This window comes from Mastigoproctus giganteus, chromosome 12, assembly GCF_048544385.1.
Source record: "Mastigoproctus giganteus isolate SK-2022 chromosome 12, ASM4854438v1, whole genome shotgun sequence".
Lineage (NCBI taxonomy): Eukaryota > Metazoa > Arthropoda > Arachnida > Uropygi > Thelyphonidae > Mastigoproctus > Mastigoproctus giganteus.
In genome coordinates, this window is record NC_143586.1 from 133,699,878 (window position 1) to 133,725,922 (window position 26,045).

General features: G+C 36.1%; 1 protein-coding gene across 1 annotated transcript in view; it reads right to left on the reverse strand.

Moving 5' to 3' along the window:
* The window catches only part of LOC150077440 (tetratricopeptide repeat protein 17), a 204,521-nt gene that overhangs the window by 18,759 nt on the left and 159,717 nt on the right, over nucleotides 1-26,045 (reverse strand). Inside the window, exons 10-17 of the mRNA XM_090385905.1 lie at nucleotides 15,438-15,661; nucleotides 15,140-15,323; nucleotides 14,802-14,879; nucleotides 13,107-13,331; nucleotides 11,143-11,361; nucleotides 9,258-9,564; nucleotides 5,675-5,769; nucleotides 2,315-2,595 (exon numbers count right to left, since the gene is read on the reverse strand). Coding sequence (XP_090242031.1) covers nucleotides 2,315-2,595; nucleotides 5,675-5,769; nucleotides 9,258-9,564; nucleotides 11,143-11,361; nucleotides 13,107-13,331; nucleotides 14,802-14,879; nucleotides 15,140-15,323; nucleotides 15,438-15,661 — 1,613 coding nt within the window. The remainder of the gene's footprint in view (nucleotides 1-2,314; nucleotides 2,596-5,674; nucleotides 5,770-9,257; nucleotides 9,565-11,142; nucleotides 11,362-13,106; nucleotides 13,332-14,801; nucleotides 14,880-15,139; nucleotides 15,324-15,437; nucleotides 15,662-26,045) is intronic.

Sequence of the window (26,045 nt, forward strand, 5' to 3'; positions counted from 1 at the left end):
AAAAACAGAACAGATCTTTGGTTTAGGCACGACCGACACAAAAATTTTTTAGAAAAATCAATAACTTTGCGAAGTCCATCCTAAGTTTAATTTTCGACTTATAATGATAGCAGATGAGCAAAAAGTAATGGTAACCCCTGGAATTTTATCTGGATTGCATCGTACTGTTTATCCCTTATAATGCCAAGAAGAAAATAAAAACCGGATGAATCAATACTTGTTTTAGCCTCTGAAATTAGACCACCGGTAGTGAAATGTCACCGAAGTAAAACGTAAGAAGTTGAATCATGTGCGTAAAGAAGTTTGCAAATAAAAATTGCAATTGTAGGTGAACTTTCAAAAACTATTTCAAGTGTTATTTTTAATTCTAATTTCGCGTCTTCTCATTTACTGGAAGGAAAAAAAAATGTTCTGTTCCTTTAAAGTAAGCCTATAACGAAAGGAGAGCGCCAGCTACTTTAAAGAAACTTTGGTAATAATTACTCGTGCAGAGAAAGTTAGCTATGCAAACACTGCGGACTTTTCTAGCTCTTAATTTCCGGAACTCGAAGATGCCACACAAAATTCTCTTCGTTCCTTCTGTTAATGACGAGATGAAGAGAAATTGCGCTCTTTTTGTTCAAATCTTTGATCGGATGGCGTCCATCGAAAGATAAATAGGAGGAATATCCCAGTTCTCACTCAAATTACTACTAGGAACATCTCGTTTTATAGCTCATGTGAAAATGATAATTATATTAAAACGACCCACGGGAAGCTTTGTTTTTTAAATGCACAGGTACAAGTATATTCAGCATGAGTCAATTCTGCTTTATTAACTGAGGTATTATAAATATTATTGCTTCAAAATTACGTATTCACACTTTTAGCCATTTGTATTTGATTATCCTAACCATTAAAATAACCATGCAAACTCGCCTCAGCACAAGAACAGAGAATAGTAAATCAAAGGTAGTGTGATACTGAGAGAAAAGACATTAAAGATTGAAATATTGGTTACGATACGGGTTAACTTCTTTTAACTTATTTATTTTGTTCCGTATTTAGATTTGAGGAATATTTTCTTTCATTTTCTTTCATTTTCCAGTTAGTCCATTGGTAATTTCGACGCTTTGGCAGTGTTACACTTTTTGTCCAATTAGTGTTATCAGTCCTTTGTCAGGTACCGACTACAGATAATGGATGCATTTCGATCATTCCTACTGACCAGCTTCATTGCATAATCTGACCTATAATGGTCAGATGGTACAACTCAAAGAGGTCCACCTAACGGCTTAGAAGATGAGCCATTCCTAGTAAGCTTAGGAGGTGAAGACGGCAAATCCTGGAACGCAGAATGGCAAATCTTTGCAAGCGATTAGTGTTCCTGTCAATCTTGATGTCCTCCTTCGAACAAGCAATAGAAGTTCTGTGTTTTTTATATGACACCCATGTATTGTCTTATCCGTCTTTTATACCGCATGATAAACTTCATTGACATCATTCATTCACTTTGATTGAACTCCAAGTCTTTTTTGTTCTGAACCATCTTTGACTCCTCCACACAGTCTGTAAAATACTCCTGTATTTCTATTCCAAGGTGAAAGAGATTTAGAAGAGTTAAACCTTAATTATTACTTTACAGACTATATTTGCAAGAGGCCCAAATTCTTTTGAAGCAACATAGACTGGTTCTAGTCATTAACCACCTTGGAATCTTAAAATCATCAGAAAACATTTACAGCTTTACCTGTACTCTTTTATTTTTAAAGATTTTAATAAGTGGAACTCTAGTAACGAACCCTCAGTGACTCCACTTGCTATGCTTGTCTAGTCCATTTTGAAGATTGCTCGTTTGCGACCACCTATCTTCCAACCATCCTTAGCATCTTCCCTGTAATCTCAATATATTCCAGCTTATACAATTACCACCCGTGGTGAGGGAGGTCGTATCAAACGAGTCAAAGTCTAGGTATATAATATCACAAACTGTCAACTTATGGAAAATTCTCCAACTTTGGCCTAATGTCAGTGCACTCAGAATATCATCTGCGAGCAGTTTTATTAGTTATCGGACAGTAGTGGGTTGAGTACCAGTTTACTGATTTTAAATTAAAATTTCCACTGTACGAGCAGTCGAATACAATAAACTAAATAAAATTATTTTAACGTGGTGTAGAAATATTTTTCTTCAACTAAATACAAAGAACTTAAAGTTTATAACCAAAATTTTTGGTTTATAACCAAAGATTTAATTTTTTGGTATTAAAGTGCACAAATTCTATCTTTGGATAATATTTGCAATAAGAAATTTTATAACCACGGCATTACCTACCGTATATGGCGATCACTGAAAGAAATCCAAGTGCTGGGTATAATTTTCATGTCAAACTTGCGTGCCTTCACACATTCAGACAGGGTAAGACGTGCCATTTTATATTTCACAGCTGCCTGTATGGGAATGTCCAACAGCGCATCGTCTTCTACTTGTTCCTTAAGAAACACCAGTGCGTCTTCATCTCGATTTATTTTAGAATTTTTCTCATCTTCTTGGCTTCCCTTTCTTTTTTCTGCATCTTTCTCCTTCTTGGCTATTTTCACGTGAGTTTCTGCATCCTGTAAACCACATTAAGGTACAGATTAATTTCTTCAAAATCGATGCACAATATAAGCAAAGAGTACAGAACACACAGACAATTTAAGAATGAATATTTTTAATTTCAAATGAGTCCTGAAAGGAAATCGAGTTTAAAAAAACGAATGGAATTTTAATTTAAAATCAGTCCTATGAAAAGACCGTTTTATTCCATTTATATCAACAGTGCCTGTACACTAGCTTTTCTCTCTCTCTCTGATTATCAAATAAAGAGAAATTTATTACAAAATAATGGAGTCAAATCTCATTATATTCAAATTTCCATTCCGGTTCTTTAATGACACTTAAAGTTATTAAGATTCTTAAAGCCATTTCAGTAGTTTTCATAACCGACGTGCACAACTTTTAGCGTTTTTCATGTACTTCTTAATAAATAAGGAACAAAAACAGTTTTATCGTCTCGACAGAAATAAATCTTTCAAAACACCACCATTTAGGAAATCAGATAATTAATCTATCTTCAGTTAAAAGCAGTCGCAACACGGATTATACCTGTTGGTTTCTTACTAGCATGTTATGGGATTAGTGACGAGTGGAAACAATCTCTGTTATTTGAGTTATTTGGCTGTTCCGCTTTGGTAATAGTTCTCGGATAAAAGCTTATGAATGGTAACAGATCGATAGTGTTTTAAGTACTCTATCAGGAGATATTTTAAAATTAAATTTATGGGGAATGGAAAGGTAGCGAAACTGGAGATAGTTCAGCTCAGTAAGATTTGAAGAAAGGCATACTTAGTAGATCTAGTTAGAAATTGAAAGTAAGGCTTTTTCTTGAAGGTTTGATTGTTCACCCAATGCGGATTATTTAGTTTCGTTCATTGATTTCAACGATTTGATGGAAGCGAGACAGAGAGAAGATCGCTTTAAGAAAACATAAAAGGAATACCGGATTCTGTACATTAATTGCTCTACTGACAGACCTGTGTATCAAAGTAATAGATATATCTGATGAAGACATCGAATGATAGACAGATCCAGTCACAGTTCCCAATAGCTCCAATATTACTGGTCTGGAAATTGAAAATATGAATGAAATGTGCGCATATTGCAGAGAGAAAGAATTATTCGCATTGAAGCTGAACGAGAGTCTGAAAAGGGCTGGCTGCAGAGATAAATGACTTATCTGACAACAGTACAATATGCCTGATAAGAAAGGGAGTGAGAGAAAGATGTCTGCTGGAGATCTAATGTGTGTCCCTCCACTTGGTACAATGACTATCTATTCCGAAAGATAAATGACAAGAAGTAATTATTGCTTCGTAAAAGACATGCTTCTTAGATATTTATGCGATGTAATCTACGTAGCTGTCTAGTCTATTTTTCATGTTCAGAGAGACCGCATTATTAAAACAACAATATTACTGCAGATGCTTAAAATACACGTATTAAAAAAGCAAAAAAAAAAACAGAAAACCTAAATTTTATAAAGTCAATTTGGTTGTGTTGTCAAAGCTGCTAACTTTTTTTTTATTACTAATTTCCCCACCACTTAAAAATTAAGGTGTAGTCAAACAGTTAGCAAAATTGTAAGAAAACTGTTAAGATAAAAAACAGAATAATAATAAAACATGTGTGTGTGATTCGAACCGGATTTGCCTTTTCCACACCACGTGTCAAAACAATGTTCGTCACCACTGTTCCAGCCACGAGGAAGTATTGAGAAGCATGCTGGCATTAAAGTTATACATTTTTAATACATTTGTTATAACATTAAAAAGGCCCTAAGTCAATCACAATTTATCCATTTCTAAAACATAACATCCAATTCCGCTTTCAACCTTGTCACTGTCTTTCCCAGCGACCTCGGGAGGTGACTTATTTCAACGATCAACAACAAGCTGCTCGAAGTTGAATTTCACGAGATCCAATCTTCTGTTGTTTCCCAATATTTTATATTCGTGTCCTCTTGTTCTTGTTTCACCTGCCAGTTTGAAAATACATTCCTCATTCATTCTGCTTCTTTTTATTCCTGCCACTATTCATTCTGCCTCCTTGAATATTAAACAGATCACCTCTCAGGTGTCTACCTACATGCTGTGTAGTATTAGAATTAGTAGTGGCGAATGATGCAAATAAGAAAGCCTATAGACATGTAGTCCACATCTTCTAAGGCGCTTGTCATAGGGAAAACCCTTAGCACTTCCAACCAATCCCGCTGACCTTCTTTAGCGTCACTCTAGAAGTAGTGTCTTTCTTTAGGTGGACTCCACATCTGAATACAATATTCCAAATGAGGTCTCACCATCCTTTCATGAATAGGAATAATAACATCCTTCTCCTTTCTGAAAAAGGTCCTCTTGATCAGTAAGTCTTTCTAGTTATTCTGAAAGGAAATCTTCGTGCTTGTATCATAACTTCCAGTTACCCTCAGTCTGTATGTTAATCCGGATTTCTTTTCCCAAATGCAAAACCTTACATTTCGCGAATTAAACTTCAGTTGGCTTCTTTCAGAACATACGTGTAACCGATCTAAGCCATTCTGAAGCAGCATAGCCTAGTGTTAACAGTCTTTTCTATCTTTAAAATACTAGCAAACTTTTTCTGTACATCCTCATCAGTATCACTGAGAAAAATCAAAAACAAAAGGGGGCCAAAACACTGAACCCTGAGTAACCTCACGCTACTTTAGTCCACTTTGAAGAATGCCTATTAAATGCTACCCTGTGTTCCCTTTAATCCAGGAAATCCCTAATCAACGTGAGGATCTTTCCAATAATCCCAGCACGCTTCAGTTTGTACAGTAGCTTCCCATGGAGAACCAAACTAAAGTTTTACTAAAACGTGGATATACTCGTACAATGTACAACATTGAAATTGTTTCCAGTATTTAAACGCTATATGACTTCATCGTATTAATTAACCAGGTTTGTCAGGAAAGATTTTCCCCTTCACAAACCCATGCTGTTATCCCTTAAGGATTGTATTCTTCATTTTAAATTATTAAAGCGTTTGAAAATGATTAATAAACATGATTAATAAATTTGCTAACTAGTTAGAAAAATAAACGTAGTAATTTAAAGTTGGTGTTAGCGAACTTACATGACCACGAGTTACTAAGAGTCTTGGAGGATCTTCGGTAGGATCAAAGCTTGCAATCCAACCAGAGCGAAATGATTCCTTTTCTTCACTGGATTCTGCGTAATACAATGCAAGCTATTTAAATTCATTTTATTTATAATACTACCAAATCTCTTTAAAATAAAGATTAACCTTTCAAGATCACGTTGTGAGAATCGAACAGTCCCATCTGAAACAATATAGGACGACGTAACCAAATCGCAATGAAGTCTAAGCAAGGGTTCATCGGTATATGAGAGTTATTCACCAAGCAAGTATATTTAGGGCATAAAGCCTTACCGAGAGTTAAAAAACATTGCACAAGTAAGCCGTTGCCTCAATATGGGTTATTCACTGGGTTTTTCGGGTTTCGCGAATGCCTATTTATCCACCGAAGCGATCCCAATAAGAGTCAAAACTGTGGACTGCCTAATGGCATACGCTTCAAATAAAAAGCGGTATACTTTCCATTAGAGCAGTGCTTTTCATCTAGAGTAGCTCAATACCAGAGCAACTCATGGTGAAAGGCTTCCACAATATGAGATCGACACACTAATTAGTAATCTTAGCTTGCTCATTGCTTATATATATAAATCGGTTATGCCTTCCTTGTACAATATCTTATTCATCAGTTTAATACGTGACATCCACTGTTCCGGACAGGACAAATCGCGCCTCACAATGATGTTCTTGAAAGAGTCACCTTTAATTGAACAGGTATAATATATTTGAATAAATTAAGTGCGCTTAAGTGTCTATAAAATCAAAGTCTGGATAAATTTGACTTAGATTGCAATTTAATTATAAATACCTTAAATCGATAATTACATTTTTAACGAGATCTCAGGCGATACACTGTAAATACCAAGTTCGTCTACAACACTATTAATCTTTCTATGAATTTTAAAGAAGGGTAAAACAAGATCGTGTTGACAAGATTAGTCTACTACAATGGGGGTGAATAAGCAACGTGGAAATTCTATCTTCACTTATGTAAATTTTAGTTAAGTGCAACGTACACTTCTCAAACCATGCTCGATAATCTACCTCGATCTTCAAGCTTCGTTTGACTGGTCTATGCAGAAGCACTATTGCAGCTAATGGAATAATATCGTCAACGGAAATGACTAAATAGCCTTACCTTATTTCTTTCCAAAAGAATTCTTTTCTTATCCACTCATGAAAACATGTTTACAGTCCAGATAGATGTTGCTGTGTTACTAATAGCCTTAAACTTCTGCTCCAACAACTTGCAACCTATCATGACGAATTCTCGATGTCATTTAATCCTGTGATGTCAGTTCGCATTATTTTCTTCCTCAAACCAAACTCAACCCAAATTTTACAAGTTCTGAATGAGTGGCATATTTCTTGATGAAAAACAGCTTTCTTCATCACATTAAACGGATCTGCATCTTAAATTAAGTAAGCTAACGTAGGTTTCAAGCCATCTCCATCATAAGAGATGGCTTGAAAGATATTAAAATACTAATAGATATTAGTATTTAGTATATTAAAATACTAATAGATATTAGTAGATAATAGAAGATATTAAAATACTAATAAATATGTATACAGAATAATTCAGCTTTTGGAACCCTGTGGAGCGGATATCTGGTATCAGCTGCACCAACCACCATTAAACAGTTCTATTTGGAAGAATAATGGCATTTAAACAACAGTAGGCGCGAAATAATTCATGCTTTCATCAACCGTCCTCCTGTGTCATTACAAAAGAAGATTCATCAAGAACCATTCTCGTCATCCAAATATTCGCTGAATTCAGCGACACCGCTTGGTTGTGGGATATCTGCCATTGGAGGGTCCCACTTTCTGTACTCAGAGCAAAACACTTTCGTATGGGAACGTCAAGCCTCACAAATGCTCACTGTTTTGCATCGGACTGAAAAATAATAAAAAAGAACCATATTTAAACAAACGCGTAAAACAACAACTTCCTCAAAAATGTATGACTAATTTTATGGCCTACTGTCAGTACACTTCATCAAAATTTACTTCAATCTCATCTCACCATAAAGGATCATCATTCGCATCCTTGATTAAAAGCCTGTGGCTAAGCAGTTTTGGCGATTGCAGTAACATGCTCTTTTACAATAAAAATTCTATATATGTAAACCACAGAATCCATTCCATAGCACTTCTCTGTTTTCTTAGCGTTAACCAGGATTTGGGGTTTTCCTTCCTCACTAATTTTGCAAGTCAGAGTTAAAGTGATTTAAAAAGTAGATTGACCAGTAACCAGCCGATTCCTTTGTTGTGATTTTATTGTAATATGGTTACAGAGTTATACAGCATAAGCATGTAGTTTAAAAAAAAAAGGCAAAACAAAGTGATTGCTTTTTCACGAATTGCTGGATAATCTTGTTCTCCAAAAATTCATCATTGTTCATTGAATTAAAGATTGGTTTTAATCCTAAATCTGACGAGAGTTCAGTCTTTTCTCTTCAATGATCTTCAGTAGTCATCGAAACTGAAGAAAGTGGTCCTAGCTGTTCGCAAAACTATATTCGTGATCCCTCTAACATCAACACCGTTTTTCCACTGCAGAGATTACTTTAAATTTACCCGACTTCAATATTTAAATATGTTGTTTCAGAGGATACTGCAATGTAGCATAAAACTGTGGCTTTATTGGACAAGCGCTCCTTTGAATTGCAAACCATTTTCGTTTTTATTTTTTTAAAACAAACAGGCCTTCAATGTCTGTAGATAGCTCAAAAATCTTATGTCCAGTCGTAGTATTGGAAAGAGAAAGAATGTTCGTTTTGTAACCAGCTATTGGTCCCAAAACTTCTGAAAACACACTATAATGCGAACTAAGTAAATAGTTGTGAGTAAAGAGAACTGAATAACCAACTATTTACTCAGTTCGCATTATAATTTTAATCATGTATGACAACCTAAGTAATGAGAAGTGCACTTCTTTTTCCCCGGGGCATTTTTAACTTAAAGCCCAAAAATGGTTCAAAAAATTTAAATCAGTTGATAATTCACTTGATAGCACACCTCACGAAAGACGAGGGGCCGCCACTGTGTCAGATTCAAAACCAATCTTGCCAAGTACTTTATAGAAAGATTAGTATGAGAGATGAAACCATCCGTTTGTATTTTCATCGACCGTGAACGGTGTGCAACTGAATAATAAACATCTTAGGAACTCGCAACCGACAACAAACTTTAGATACTATCAATTTGCTTGTCTCTGCTTCCGTCTCACAGTAATGAGCCATTTTTAATAACGTGCAACGAAAAATGGCTTATGTACTCCAAACACCCACAGATCATATCATTAGTTATCATCTTGTCAATCTGTGCCACATATATCGAACCCTCCACTTAATCAAAGAATATTTTGCTGTTTCTGGTGGAAAATTCTTCCATTACGAGCTTCCACCTTCTGGCCAAGGAGTGCCGGGACATAAAGTCTTTGTTTTTGTTCATATTTTACTTACCTTCTATGTTAAAAATCCGCAAGAACCTTTTTGGTCACTGTCCTTATCAGTAAGAGTTGGTTTTAAAAGTGTTTTTTTTTAATTTGCCTTACCTATTTCTAATCTCCACTTGGAGCAGTCTTCTTCATCTTTACATCCAATTCCTGAAATCATCGAAACTTCATCTTCTAATTCCCCTTCTTCATTTGATTCTGAATTTACACTGGATATAATTACCCATTTCTTTTCAATAATCGATTCTTGAGGAATGCACGCATCTTCTTCTAAATCACAGTCACTGTCTGATTCTCCAACAATTTCAGAAGGGATGTTCTGAAGAACACTGATGTCCCTCTGGTTATAGTTACATTCTTCATAGGATAAACCGTTATCAACAGGACAAGCTTTGGTATCCGATTCCTGCAACAAAGAAAATAACGAAGCCTAACTGATATTATCAGATCATCTTGCCAGTTTAAAGTAACATATAATAAAAGAATGCAATGCACGAAAAGACTTTCGTCTTTTCATAATTCAAACTTCGGTTTGCTTTAAACTACTTGAGTTTTTCATGATTGATTAATCTTTAGATTTTCTAAATTAATTTTCCTTAGTTATTATAATGTATTCATTAACTGTTGCTATCATTAATTAGAATTTTTCTTGAAGTTGAGTTTTGGGGGGAAAAAGCTGAACTTCCATCACTATAAAGCTTCCTGATGAAATATAGCCATTTCCACCGCATAAAATAGACCTCGACATTGTCTAAAACAAACAATACATAAAGTTTATAATGAAGGAATTGTTTTTTCTAGGTACGCACATCCACTGAAACATGTTTTCGAAAGAGTTATTGTTAGTTAATAAAACTAATTTACTACAAACAAAATTCAGAGACAGTAGGGCTCTAGACATGTAGATCATGGACACAGATTTGGTGATGGAATGGTGGATGGGACTAACAAATGCATAGATTTAAAGAGGAGGAGGAAAGAGATAGAACACAGGGGTGAAAATGGCTAGGGCTACTTCAACTTAAAAGTCGGTATAATACTAAACTTTTTTTTGTGAAACCCCAAACACGAAAGGTATTAGAACCTATTATACTTACCACCGTACATGGGTTGAAAATTGAGAAGATTGAAGATACTTGAAGGTTGTTGACATTAGACTTGAATTTCTGCAGATGATTGTAACTTTCGGAAAACATGTAAAGAACGGTTGTTACAGAGAACAGAAGGTGAAAGGAAAGGTTGGTTCTGTGAGTTTGGAGTTGGACAGTGAATGGACGCTGATTGGAGAACGTGTTCGGAATGGTTTGAAAGAGAATAAGGGTTTTGCAGATGCGTATTCAAAAGAGCAGTGTCTATGAAAGATCTACAGAAAATATATGCAGCAGAAACTAAACTATAAGGCAGAGAGCAGAGCGACTTTGTAAGGGACAGGTTATTAATCAACCTGAGAGAAAGCCGAGAGCAAAAAAGAAAACTGAATTTTCTGGATTCAGAAGAAGCAATATTTGTGATGTGCTTATCCCAAGAGAGGTTTAGAAATCTGGGTAATCTCCAACAGAGAAATGTAATTTCGTCTAGAAATCTGAACGTCATCAAAGATGAGTATAGGAACAGTAGACTTTTGCTGGAAATAAGATAGCATTGAGTTAAAACTCAGTGCAATTGTAGTTAAGGTTTTCTTCCTTCCAGAACATGTGTCATTTTACTATAAGAACGCAATACAATAATGTATAAAGAGAAAATATGCCAAGTTACGTTTTTATGAATCCTAACACTATTCACATTGTGTGCCATACCTAATGAACAGCAGAACTTGGGTTAAATCTACTCTGCATTAATTATTTAAATGAATAACTAATTTACATTGATTGAAAATTTATACATTAAAGCGTCTACTGATAATTAATACGATTAATTTGGTTTATAATCTAAAGGTATTTAATTATTCTAAGAGTAACCCAAGATAATTTCAAATAACACTTACCGTATTTAAGTCAGTGGAAGGCAAGCAGACTTCATGGTCATAATCTTGAGCCTCCTTCAGATCGCTGCGATGCCTGTAGTAGCAGGATACTGCTTTATAAAAACGCAACACATCGAAGTTCAGAGGTTCAAGTTGTAGGGATTTTCGATAGTGATGGATTGCTCCGCTGAAGTTTCCTTTGATGGCATATATATTAGCAGCAAAAAAGTGGGTGAACGGCTGTGATACGAAATAAATGAATTTAGAATTTGTAACACCACTAACAATGATCAATAAAAGAGTAAATATTTTGTACACGAAGAAAACAAGTCTTTAGTTTCGATAATATTAATTTAGGAAATCCGGCTGAGAGAGATGGAATTTATGTCTTTGCTTCCTGAAATACTTATAGTCGATCTTTAAAACTCAGTTATAAATATTTCGGGAAGTAAAGAGATAGCAAGAAAAAAATGGAACCACTGAAATTGGTATTTATTATTATTATTATATTTTTCTGAGTGTGGTGAAACTGAGTTGCTGGCACCATCGGTTTCTCTCATTCTTTTGGGACTCGTTCTTTAAAAGTGGGAAACAAGAAATGTATTCAGAAAGAGCTCGGTGTTTGTGAAATATTTCAAGAATTTATGCGAATATATTTCCTCTTAATGAATTAATTATTTTCCTAATTTAGCACTTCTAGTGGCATTCTTTACATCGTCCGTAAATTCCATAGTCAGTTCTGCTAATGGAGTTATCCCTCTTCTGGCAGACACAGGGAAGGAGGCAGCTGCATTTTTACTAAGAATTCTTTGTTTTGAAAAGCAAACCGAAATGTTTTAATAAATGTTAAGGTTAATATGTTAATTAGTATAGAAGGTTATTGCGCAGGATTTTTATGACACAGAATTAATTAAGGAAGCCTTTAAATTATATATTCTTAGCAGGAAAGTGAAAACAGCTTAGATGGAGAAACGGTCTCTTCGTGCTTGGAACAGCTTTGCTGCTGCATCTATTGGCATTTTCGCTTCGAACTCAATTCTTAGTAAAAACAAAGTTGTTTGTTCGGGAGGTGGAAAAAAACTACTGTCAAGTTAGTGAAAAAAAATGTAAACCTCAAAAATCAGGTTTAGGATTTTTAAAATTTTGAATTCCCACTTTCATTGTGGCTTTTGTCCCATCTTTATTGAGTAGAAACTTGCATTTTTTATGTTATATATAAAGATACATTCTCTATCTTATAAATTACTTCGACCTAACGTAGTCGTTTTGGAATACGACTATAAAACAGATAAATATTTATATCGGCTTACTTTCTGCTGCTTGAAGAAATTGGAACCTTTGGAATAGGAGAAATAAAGTTTTTAAGAGGTATAAAATTGAATTCTTCGTTGAAAAATCTGGCAATGGTAAAACTAACTAAAGTTGATGGAACAGAAGAATTCGGTGTATCAACAGCAGCGAATGTTAACTAGTTTTGATTAGAATGTGATGGTGGCTATGGTGAATTTATAGCAAATGGTTTTGCATTTGTAGTGTCAACAAAGCGATTGAGAACAGTGGACAAAAATGACCAGAATGAAATGGATAAATGCTGTCACCACACTACATGCTCATTGATGCAGTCTTTTCCGAAGCTTTCCGTAAAAGGTATCCTGCCTGGAACCTTGTCATTTTGCACATTATCTCTGTAATGTGCAAAACTATGGCCCGGACAAGGGTATCAGCTTCAACCCCATGCTTCATTCTGTATGCAGGCATTTGAAACATTTAACATTGAAGGCCAAAAATAAATGAACGCATAAGGGTTCAATGGAGTACGTTTTCACCTAAGGGAGTTTTACTCATAAATTTTGTCACTTTCATTTTCGATATTAGTGGAGTTAAGTAGTTAAATGCGAAGTGTTCTAATAATATGGATGATATCACACAAAATTGAAAATTAAATAATTCATAGTAAAATATGACTTAGAAAATAGCGTATTTACCTCATGATGGTTGACTTCAAGAGCCTTTTGTACAGAAAGCAAGGATTCTTCCACTCTTCCCAAGTCAAAAAGTGTTGAGGCCAAGTTGATCAGCACTAAATCGCTATAATGGACAGGGGCAAGATAAATAGCTCTTCTTAAACACTCCACTGCATTTAAGGTATTTCCCTGTGCCCTCCAGTAGGTGGCAGCCATGTTGTAAAGCAACCAAGGCGGTCCAATTTTCTGCGGGGGGAAAATGAATACCCCAAGAAAGAAACTGTAAATCACATTTCTCAAAAATCAAATTTTTCCTTTCTAATATTTACTGAATAGTAAGTTAAAACATTTGAATTTTCTAAATAAATTTTATTTTTTAAATAATTTTCATATCAATTAATTTTGCTAATATATTCTCACCTTTTCAAGGATAAAGGAAATGTTAAGCACCAGTGATTCCGAGAATCACAGACTACATGAAATTTAGTGACAGTACATTGACACCTAATGGCCTTAGTTTGAGGCGAAAAATCAAACAAAAACAAGAATAACGAAACAATATGATTTAAAATATGATAATCACATGCAACAAATCTAGACGTTTGAATACCTCAACACACCTTTTGAACCAAGGCCTAAATCCGAATGGCAAAGTGTGAGCTTCAGCTGTCATGAAGCACAATGATTCTTTCTGTTAGTTGTTTCTATCGATTGCATTTGATATTCAGTTGCTGGTAGTTAAAATTTTCAGCATACCGTTTCGAGTTTATGTTGGAACCAGGTTCTTTAAAGAGTAATAGCAGCGCGTCCCACTTCTCTGGACGGTGCAAACGAAGATTTGGGTTAAAAAAACGGTTATCTTAACTGTAAGTTCTTTCTAATAAGAAGTTAACAATTGAATCACGGTATGCTGATTTGTTTTAGATGGTGTGGATTCGTTCGAAATTCCATATGGAAACTTACAGACAAAACTGTAATACAAAGGGCAAATGAAACAAAGCAGGTCTTTTATTCTTTGTATTATGAGTTAAATGAAAATAAGAGACAAACACTATCACTCCAGTTCGTTTTAAGGCGTTTATTGAAGTGTTGCCACATTTATATACACTTAATGCAAGTTTACCACTTTAAGGTTCTGCTGAACCTAGTCTTCAGGCTACTAAAAGCCCATATCTCCGTCTAAGATTTGCACTACAAGCTAAGAAAAAGTTTCTTAATAAATTCCTCCAGGCATATACGAGATGCTCATCTATTCAGGAATTTAGATGTGTTGGTTGGCACCGGTTGTTTGAATTATCACAAAGGTAGCTAATGTTACGAGACGTGACCTATCTTTCTTCAGCGTGTCGTATCTCTTTGAGAGTGTTTGAAGATCAGCTTGCTCATTCTAACAGACAACATCCAACAAAAAAACATCAATCTGTGGAAAGTAATATGACACTGATGGGTTGCCTGTTCAGATTCTCTATATAAACTCAATCAACCCACTAAGGGACAAAGTTGAAAGACCCATCTTTGTGATCCATCAGTGTTTGTCCATGGGAGTCAATATTACTTACACAATTAAAAGTGTTCTGATCGAGGAATGAAACAGGAGGATAAATATAAACATTTAAGTAAAACTTGCAATAATATAACATTGTCATATTGAAAATAATTACCTCCGCGTTCTCTGTAAAAACAAATGAAAAATACAGCTGATTGAACTAAGCTTACCATTTCTAAAGCAGTGAGAATCCTTTGTCCAATATCCTCCTCTTTCAGACCTTGTATATCAGCTTCGGCGAGCAAGATCTGGAATGTGTTCAATAATAGGAATAAATTGAAATCTAACTTTCGTTTCCAGTAACCTAATATTACTATTAGTTGTTGGAACCCCATTGCATATCTTATGCAACATTTCTCGACTAAATAATAAAGACGGTGGGATTTAATAAATGAAAAAATATTCATATTTATAAAATGAAAATACGTTCTAATCATAATACTAAAAGCAGATACTTTCAAATCGCTTAGAAACTGAAAATAAAACTAGTTCACTAGGTTCCACTGACCTCTTTCATGGTCGGATTGTTCACCCTCACTTTCAACCTGTCTTTTTTTATTATAGATGGTAAACTATCAATAAAGTCGATATTTTTCACATCCAGTAGACGTTCACACACTGGCGGATACCATGGCAACGGATGTTCATCCAGTGGACCGAGTCGTAATTTTTCAGTGAGAATAGTCGAAATTCTGTAAATAAAATTATCAATAGAATATTTAATTCTTTTTAAATTAAGTACATCATCGCAAGATGTATCAATTTTCAGTATCCCATTAAGGTACTAAGTGACGAGAGGTACTTACATGAAGCCTTTATTAATTGATGGTAAAACCAGAGTAGGAAAGTCAGATAGCTGAGGAAACGAACTGACATCAGATTGACACTTATCTTTAGAAAGCCAATTAGTGTCAAGGTATTGCCAACGCAACTTCTCCTCTTCTGTAGACAACTTCCGAGGATAAAGAGGAGGAACATCGGCAGATGTATAATCGAAAAAAGGCTCCTCCTGGTTCAATTTATGTTTTTGCTATCGAGAAAACGGTAACTGTGAAAAAATGTACACAAACCAGATTCATGACTGGATAAGTAATAAAAATGAGTCTGCAGACTATTTCAGTATTGTTTCTCGTTAAATTTATTAGTGTTCAAAGATTCAGAACCTATATATTTTTGCTGTATTGTTTAAATGGAATCATGAGGATTGTAGATAAATTTTCACTACAGTAGTTGAGGACATAGAAGGGATAATAAGTTTTAATTGAAAGACCAAGTCCTCTCAGTTAAACTGATGTGGAATCCATGACGCTAGATCTCGTTATTAGGTAAACCACTGTTGCCAATGCCAGTACTCCAGCAGGACAAAACCCATAGCTCGCCAGATGTACTGTCTTTGTACTGACTTTGTTTAACGGAAGACTTTAACAATTACACTGATGCTGAAAATCTCAAAACACAGTTCCTGTGTTTGTTCCTTGGCTTTTTATTCCAAATAAATTAAAATCATTTTATAAGTTCATGACAAAATATTAGCGAGACATTCTTTTAATGCATCTTAATAATGTTAAAATTCCTTTTACTATATCTTAATAATGCTAAAATTTCTATCTGAAATTAACAGTTTTATAAATTAGTTTTATGGAACCTTCTTAGTCACTATACCCGGATACAAGCTCTCCTGTAGATTCCCTAAGGGTAAAATTAAGTTAGCCTGATGTGAGGTCTCTATGGCACCCCGCACTTAGGGCCTGACAACGGCCGTCTTGAGTGGAGGTGACAAAACTATGGCAGCAAACAGGTCTTTGAGAAATAGTCTGATGTTTTGGAATTGGTTCCAAATTCTGCTTACAATGCTACGAGTCACATTCAGCCACGTGTCCAATTCAGCATGACTTTGCCCTGGTTCCATTTACCATTGTTGTCCACCTAAAAGGTTGTTGTTGTTGTTGTTGTGGAGGTTTGATAGCGCATAAGCTACGTTGACCATAATGCGCCTATTCATTTATTATAAAAAAGAAATGAGAAAGTCTCGTACAGCCAGAAAAGTCCTTAATCAAAAAAGATTAAACCACCACTTAAAAGGATAATCAAAACTGTGTATTTTTGACATTTTCACAAGGATGGTTATGTTGATGTCGACGTTGCGAACAATAAAAGCGAATTCGCATTTCTGTTTTGTTTTTTGTTTTTCTTACTTAACTTTTGAGCTTTAGTGTATATTTGGTTATAATTATTGGATATATTATGACAAATAATTTAACAAGGAAAATCGTTAAATTATTGTTAATTTATTTATAAGAATCTAGAGAAACTTCTTAAGTTGCTTAAGTCTTCTCGCTTAAATGTTCACTCATAAACATTGTTCAACTAGGAGCAAGAAATACTAGAGATATAATTCTCCCAAGAGACCTTTAATACAGATCATAGTTCGTTTCGCCTTTTTTCGACAGTTTCCTTAGTATATCTTTAGCACAATGAAAACAATCAACATCATCCACCCAATAATAAGATGGTGGTGTTTAGATGAAAACAGTAAAAGTTTTATTTGAAAAGGAGTTTTGCTTACCATTGTTTAGATGGGTTTGTTTAGAAGTGCTATCACACCCAATCTGGCTCCAAGTGGCTGTCCTCCTTTCAAAGATGGAAAAGCACTTCCATTTCGATAATGAGGTCCAACCATTTATCAAGGAGATTAAAAGAAAGAGAGGGAAGTGGGGGAGATGTTTTTAAAAAGAAGGAGTTAACCGATATGATCCTAACATGCCAGGAATACTTTTCTACCATCAGCACCAGCTTCACTAACTGTAGGAGGAATGCCCATGGTCGGTAGGATACGTTATCTGTTACTCAATTGGAAAGTTCTGCGTTAAAATTCCATAAATGACGCGAGGAATTTAAAGCCTTCACAAGCGAGGCTGAATTAGGTGGAGATGCAGCTTTCTTCCAAGATTTTGCTAGTAACTGTGTTGGTGGATTCTCTTGTTGCAGACACCTTTGGTTCGTAACAGATGAGGCCATCAAAAACTATATATATATATATATATATATATATATATATATATACAGCGTTTTCTTGAGGCAATCGGTAATCAAGAATAAAAATACACCAAGTTTATTTCATTATGTTGAAAAGAACTAGCCATTCAGTCATATCAAACTTTCCTTAGAATGTTATAATTTCTGTGTTTTTTTTTTTTTTTTTTTTTTGGTTATTGACATATGTTTGGTTTCTCCGAGGTAAGTTCCAAAACACAGTACGACTGCTTCTTTCAGTTTTTCTGTAGGATGATATGCATATATTAACAGAAAAAGGTAACAGTATTGGACCATACAAAAAATAGTTTCAGAGTAAAAACAACCGATGGTGTATCCAGAGAGGGGTGGTCCCAGGCAGGGTTAGAGGAGCTCAGTCCCACTTAATGTGGATTAAAATAATATGGATTTTTTTACGCTGCTATATGATGATTTTTTACAAAAACTTCAAGCACGAGAGGCATTAGAACCTATAGTAATTAATAACGTGCATGGAGTGAAAGTTGAGAAGATGAAAAAAGATACTTATTGTGTTGACTTGAATTTCTGTAGATTATAATTTTCAGGATATACGACACCTATGAAGGGAGTGAGTTCCAGAAAACGAAAGATTAAGGAATAAATGAGGAAGAAGAAAAGTTATTTCTATGAGTTTGAAGTTGTACCAGTAAAAGGATGTTGATTGGTTGTAGCACATGTTGGGAGTGGTTTGAAAGAGAGAGAGAGAGAGAGAGAGAGAGAGAGAGAGAGAGAGAGAGAGAGAGAGAGAGAGAGAGAGAGAGAGAGAGAGAGAGAGAGACTGGAATTTAGAAGCCTTGGAGAAGTTCTGGGGTCACCGCCTCTGTTGGAATAATATTCCATAATAGAATGGATTTTGCGATTTGTACAAAGTGAACAGTTATTTGGAAGAAAATTAACATCCAGAGAGAAAGAGAAAACCCAGTTTATTAGATGCAGAGGAGTCAATATTTGTGATGTACTGATGACAAGAGAGATTAAAAGTCAAGAAAATCCCTAATAGAGATATATGATCTTGCCTAGAAATCAAAGTATCATCGAAGATAAGCATAGAAGCAGGAAGAAATATTTTTGCGAGATATAAGATAAGACTGAGTTTTAGAATGTTTGAAATCAACTAAGTTATCCTAGCTCCACTGGAGAATTACCTGTAAATCAATATTTAAGGAATTGGTAGTGGATATTCGAGAAGCCGAAACTGTTTATGCAAGGCAAGGTTTCTCAAATTGGAAGGTAGAATGCAATGTGCTATCATCAGAAAAACAATGGTTAGGATTTCAAGTCAATGGAAGAAGGTCATTAATATGGGAAAGAACCGAATCTTGGATAACACCTACATTACTGGAGAAGTCAGAAGACAAAGAGCCATCTACTATCACCCGCAGTGAGCTTTCAGAAAGAAAACCGGATAAAAAAATTACAAAAAACAGTTGGCAAAACAAAGGACAGAAGATTATTTAAAGACTTTTACGGCAAATATGATCAAAAGCGTTTGAAATGTCAAGAGCAACTGCTTGAGTTTCTTCAAACATTTCCATTGAATTTTACATTCTTGTAACGACAAACAACACGGGGTTGAGAAAATACACGAGAAAGAAAGGCTCCATTGGAAAAGAGACTACCACCAAGTTGTAATGCGAGGTGCCTAGAGGACCATTCACCTCGACCGTGCACTTAGAAGGGTTCTTTGTGAGAAAAAGATCAAGCATGTTGGCTTGATCTTTTTCTTAGGAATATCTGGTATACTGGTAGGTATGTTAACAATCTGTACAAGGTTATTAATAATTGCAAAAGCATCAGTGTCTCAACCAGCGGGTCTGTGTGACTAGAAAACAGAAGCCAGCTGGCGTTGTGAACATTAAAATCACCAAGGAAAATTACTTCACTGTTAGAAAAGTAGGACTAGAGAAAGTCAAGTTTCAAAGAGAGGAAGTCAAAGAGTTCCAAGTGATTAAAAGAGAAAATTCAAAATTAATAAGTCTCTGACAGGGAATATCAGAGCGAATATGTGCATAAGTACCATCTTTGAAACGAAATGAATTATACAGCGAATAACTAAGACAACTAAGATGAGCAGTGGTTGAATCAACCGATAATTTGGATTCTTCCAGAAAAAGTATGTGGGGTTTGGCAGACTGTAAGTGGAAATGGTCACCATTGAGATTGGAAATGAGACCATATAAACTGTGCTGCCACTTTATTAGGTACACCTACCTAGTAGCGTGTTGAGCCTCCAAAATAGCCTGAATTCGTATAGCCATGGATTGAACAAGATACTGAAAACGTTGTGTAGGAACGGAGTACCATGCAGACATGAGTGTATCACGCAGTTCCTTGAGATTCGACGGAGGTGTAGGCCTGCAGCGAACAGCCCTTTCCAGCTCATCCCAAAGATGTTCAATACGATTGAGATTCAAGGACTGAGCGGGCCACTGCAGCAAAGAAAAGTCATTGTCATGTTCCTGGAACCATTCCATAGTGATTCGGGCTTTGTGCACCGGCGCATTATCCTGTTGAAGTAACCATCTGACTGAGGATAAACTGTCAACATGAACGGATGCACTTGGTCAGCAACGATGTTTAGGTACGATGTGGCATTCAGACTATGGGTATCAATGGACCCAATGTGTGCCAAGAAAACGTTCCCCACACCATAACACTGTCCCCACCACCTTGCATAGTAGTCGTCAGATATGACGGGTACATGAATTCATGTTTTTTTTTCGCCAAATTCTGAGCCGTCCATCAACATGATGCACCAGGAACTTCGACTCGTCAGACCAAGCAACTATTTTCCAATCCTCGATAGTCCAGTGCTGGTGTTGCTGTACTCAGAGGAGGCGTGCTCTCTTGTTCTTCATTGATAACAAAGGTAAGCGATGTAGCCGTCGGCTGTTGTAGCTCATTCGCGACAAAGTGCGACTAGTGGTCGGTTGCGATAATTTTTTCTGCGCACCAAGGTTATATTCTGATGTGATGTGCGACATTGTGGCCCGTCTATTTGCTTGCACAATTCTAACATCCTCCTCTGACCTCTCTCATCAACAATCGATTTTCTTCCACAGGAGTGCCGTTGAGAGGATGTTTTCTGTTCGTTGCACCATTCTCGATACACACTTGAAACTGTGGTGCGTGAAAAGTTCAGGAGAACTGCCGTTTCAGAGAGATGCTTTGTGCAGCACGTCTTGCACCTACTACCATGCCACCTTCGAAGTCCGTTAGATAACTCCTTTTCCCCATTCTTGCTACAGTTTGTACGCTTAACTGATACTAGAAAGGTTGTTCTGCTGCATTTATATCCACAACTGTGGCCATGTGACTTGCAACGTTGTGGGACAAACCATTTGTGTGCACAGCAGAGGTGTACCTAATAAAGTGGTAGCAGTGTATATTTGTGAAATGAACGAGGAAGTGTTTGGGAGGTTTAGATCTTTCCGCAGATAAAGTTGTTCTATTAGTTTGACAATTCATGATATATTCAGTAGTAAGAAAAGGGGAGGACATATATGAAGCAGTGAAATTTTTGAATATGGCGTACACGCGGCAAGAATATACCGACCTTCTTGAAATAATGGCCTCGACAATGTCCCCCGCATACACACTACTCCGACTCCCTCCAGTCACCATCTGGCAAAGTAGAGGCAGCGAGATACACCAGCTTATCCGGAATATTCCCAGAGAGTTACCAATAGGTTCGGTCCGGTGAGCAATATAGCAGCCAGCCTGCGAAAACCGTTTTAGAGCTCTACCCTCGAAATGTAAGGATGATTGAATCTCTTCATGATGTCCATCATTACCTCAAAAGCCATCAAACATACTGCACAATGGAAGAGATGGGGGTGTTGCCAGAGATTTGTTCTGGAGAATAAACATGGGTTCCACCACTTCAAGTCTCCAATAAGCAGAGTGGTGAATTTGCATCCGTTGATGACAGTCGCCTACCACCTAGTATTGTATGTTAGCATAGAGGGGCGGCATTCCTCCGTGTGGTGTAGACGCCACACCTCGACACCTGCTTACATTGGTTCGCAACTGCGTGATCACCTCCAGTATACTTAGTGCCGTATTTCAGGACCTGAACATGGGTTTTATACTCAAATTTATTTACAGTTCCACCAATGTGAAGGCACAAGCAGAAGATTTGGCTGTCACAAACTCACGAGAATTGACCAACGTTTGGTCCACTCATAATCATACTCATAATCCTTTAAATATTTTTTCAAAAAATAAATGAAAACTTGTTAATAAAACCCGCAGCGATAAAACACAAACTAAGACTGCCACGCCACAATACGCAAGTGGCTGGGTTGCGAAACTCTCGTTAATCTGCTGAAGGCTAGTAACGTTTCATTCCATCACGTAATTTCGAAATTAAAAATGAATTAATTGAATTCTGATTAATATCATAAACTCTGTTCCTCGTTTAGACACTTTCAAATGATATACGATATGTCACTGTAGATACAAAACTCGTGGGCGAGATCGTGGACAACCGCTATTCTGTCTTTGATAATAATAGACTGGCTGCAAATCAGCTTTCTTCCCTTCCACAGTCAACATGTTTTCCTCATCAGCAGAAGTGCTATAAAATAAATACGCGGCATATTTTGCTTGGGACATTCACATAATCCTTTTAGATATGAAAAGTCATTAATGGATTAATGGGTTCCTGCACTAATCAGTATTTCTAAAAACACAAGCGCCAGACATCCTTCGGTACTCCTTGATGTAACATAATTACTATTAGCCATGGGAAAGTTAGCGTTATTTTGTACGCGTACAATTAAACTTTAATCCCAGTTCGTTGTCAGGTCATTTATATCTGTCCCTTTTTGCTATCTGCTTCGCTGCTTTTACCCACTCACCTGAAATGGCAAATGTAGCTGGTGGAAGAAGACGATGACACGTGCAAAGGGTTGAAAAATACGGTATTTTGTTCCGTTGCCTAGGAAACCGGGTTTCATCATTGTGCTGGAAATGATGGAGTGTGTGCGTTCTATTTTGGACACTGATGGACGGATTTAGGAACATCGCTCAGTGCATGTTTTCGTTATAATCGGTTCATGAGTTTGTTTTGTTCTGTAAATAGTCATACGAAGGAAGACAAACAGTGAGTGAGTGAGAAAGAGAAAGAGAGAAACTCAAAAAATTTTGATAATGAATTTTAAGTCAGCTGACAAAGTGTTAAAATAGAAGTTAATTAGGATCAGTATGGGGAATATAAAGGCTAAATAAACGTAATTCAAACTATACTCACTGGCGAAAAAATTAGAATCCTTTTGCAGTTGCGTTAATAGATAACTAAACGTATGGTATTCAAAAGGTAAGTTGTCACATGGTATGGTCACAAGTTCCGATAACAAATAAAGACCAAGTCTTCCTGGGGCTTCTAAGTAGCTTTATAAAATCACTCAAATCACTTTCTAAAGGGGTGCATTTTTCCACTTTGAATATACACTAAGTGTTATGCCTGTAATAATGTGGCTAATTAACCGATGTTCAAGTTTGTTGGATGAAAAACCATTCCAATACCTCTCAAGACTAGCTTTCACTCCGTTTATAAGGCACTGAGAGAGATTAGTAAAATGAATGAGGTTGGAATTCTCACTGTTATAAAGAATTCCAGAACTAGGGGACATAAATTCAAATTACAAGGCTTGTGGTTTAGAATTAGTTTTCATTTAGCCAGCGAGTCATTGATTGCTGGAACAATTTGTTGTTCCAGCCTCAACTACTTATCCTAGCTAGTAGTTAAGGCTGACAGTTTTAATAAATTCAAAGGTCAACTGGATAGTTACCTATATGAGGTGGATTTTTTTGGACAGTGCAGCAGAAGTCTGTGGCTTGTTTGCACTACATGGCGAATAACAGTATTATGACTATCACTGTTTGGTCCGTGGTTAACAAAAGACCAAGAAGATAAAAGTCGGCAGTTCATCTTCCGCGGGCACAGAATTGTTTGGCACAAATAACAAAAATCTGCAGGCTTTTATCATTTTATAGTAAACTGCACTATCATGTGTACTGTCTTTCATGAAATGTTTGTGTTCTTGTAACTATTCCTACAATGCAGCCATAAATTGTTAGTAACATTAAAATGTTAATATAGGAGAACTGATCAAAAAGTATCGAAACTAAATTTACGAATATTACTATCTCGTTCTACTATTTCTACAAGTGCTGGAAGTACCTTTGAAACTCAGTTTTTGAAATCTTCAGTTAAAATGGAAAATGATGTACCATAAGAAACGTGTGCCTCTTCGGCGAATTCAAGAACAGTCCAACTTCTGTTATTCGCCACCATAATTTTCATAAATGATTATGCATCAAAATAATGCCAGCTGCAAGGTTGTGCAATACACAGTTCCGGGTTAATGATGACAACAGGTTCTTTGAAGTGTACCAACAAAAGACCGCGGTGGTCGAAGAAAATGGTTACTGTAATGGTTACAGAAATAATGTCGATCCATGTATAGGGTTGCCACGTGTCCGATTTTGAACCGGAGAGTCGGGAATTTGAAAATTACTGTCCAGTAAACAAATTAAGCAAATACCGGACTCGTAAATGTCCTGTATTTTCGAAATAATAATATTTATTATCGTTTTATAGGTTCGTTAGTTTAATTTTATTTCATTTTCATTATACGAGTTTTAATAAATTTTGAAACCACTGTTGCTCTTTAAGGTAGGCTATACAGTTTCTTTTATTTCAATGAAATTTCTTGAACGTATGTTTCTATATTGAATCCGTATTAAGCAACTTTGTGTTCTTTTAATTTTTAATACGCCTCTCAATTATATGGACACGCAAGATGTTTTCTCTGAAAAACATGATACAAGCTGTATAATCAATTTTAAATTATAAGTTGTAGATTATTATTATATACCGACTTCCAGTGAGAACTTTTTTTTTGTGCGCCAAACTTTCCTCCTGTGTCCGACATTTTTTTTTTTATTGAAATTGTCCAGGGAACCTAACTTCTTTGAAGATTTTTAAGCGAATTCACTAAACTGAAAGGTACGGATAATGTGAAACTGATAGTCGTCCAGTTTCTCTGAAAAGGTCACCTGGAAGCTAACAAATTCACACTTAAAATTCTTTATTATGAGGTCTGAATATCCGATCTGTATTTTCGTCTGTCGAGGTTGTTTTAAACACATCCTGGATGCAATGTTCTTCCTAACTTCGAAAATAAACGCATTTTCTCTTGAAAAAATTTCAATTTGAATTTTAAAAAAATAAATAATTGAATTTGAAAGTTATTTGCAAAACCTCCAAGAATTCAGCGAAAAGTTCTTTGTGCCCCCACATACACCATGATGCTTGTCCATTTTAATAATGCACCAAAAGCAGCAATTTGACAATATGAAAGATGAATAATAATTGTTCAGCATTCAAAAAGAGGTCTTAAATTCTCGTAGCCTCGCCGCGATATGTATCATTAAGCATTTCAAACCTAGAGAAGATGCAATGTTAAACTTCTCTGCAGCGTACATCAAAGTAACAAGTGGGCCTCTCAGAGGGTCTCTTCAGAGCGTGTTGGGTCTCTTCTTATTTTTGATTTTCATAAGTGATATATTGACAAGGGTATCCGAGCTAAGGTGTCAAACTTTGCAGATGTTTTGAAGGTGGGAAGAGTGATTAACAATTTCAGCCAGGCCACGTTGCTTCAAAAAGACTTGGATCGGTTGTATATTTCATCTGAAAAATCCAACTAAAGTTTAATGCCTCAAAGTGTAAGGTAACAAATCCTGGAGTCACGTAAAAACTAGCGAAGTTGTTGTTGTAGTAGAGTGTTAGGATCATCAGCGACTAAGGCCGTATTACTCTGTGTATACTGTCTGTAAATTGAGTGTGTTCTGAGGTCAATTTTCTGTCTGCTGGACGGAAGACCCGAGTTTCAGGGAAAAAAACAATTTCTCCTCGCCTGAGACCAACGTGGTCTCAGGCGAGGGATACATAGTAAAAAATGTCCAATGTTTATTCCGCCAATTCTTTCATGCAGCTATATAGATCCAAATTTATACAACGTTAAATACCCCGAAGTAGTTCTGATAGAAGGCTGAAACAAACACCATGTTACACTTTTTCAACATAATCACCAGACAAAATGTCAAATTTCTGCCACCTCTCTGTACACTTCCGCAGGCCAGTTTTGTATAAATCCTCTGACTGTCCTTCAAACCACGACTCAGCAGCACAAATCACCTCATGATCAGTAGCAAAGTGTTTTTCAAGAAAAAAGGACTTCAGGGCAAGAAAGAGTAAGAAATCCTAGGGTGCAAAGTCGGAGGAATAAGTAATGCGGTAATATTTAAAACCTATATTTGTAGGCACACATGACTACAGCATGCGAGGAATG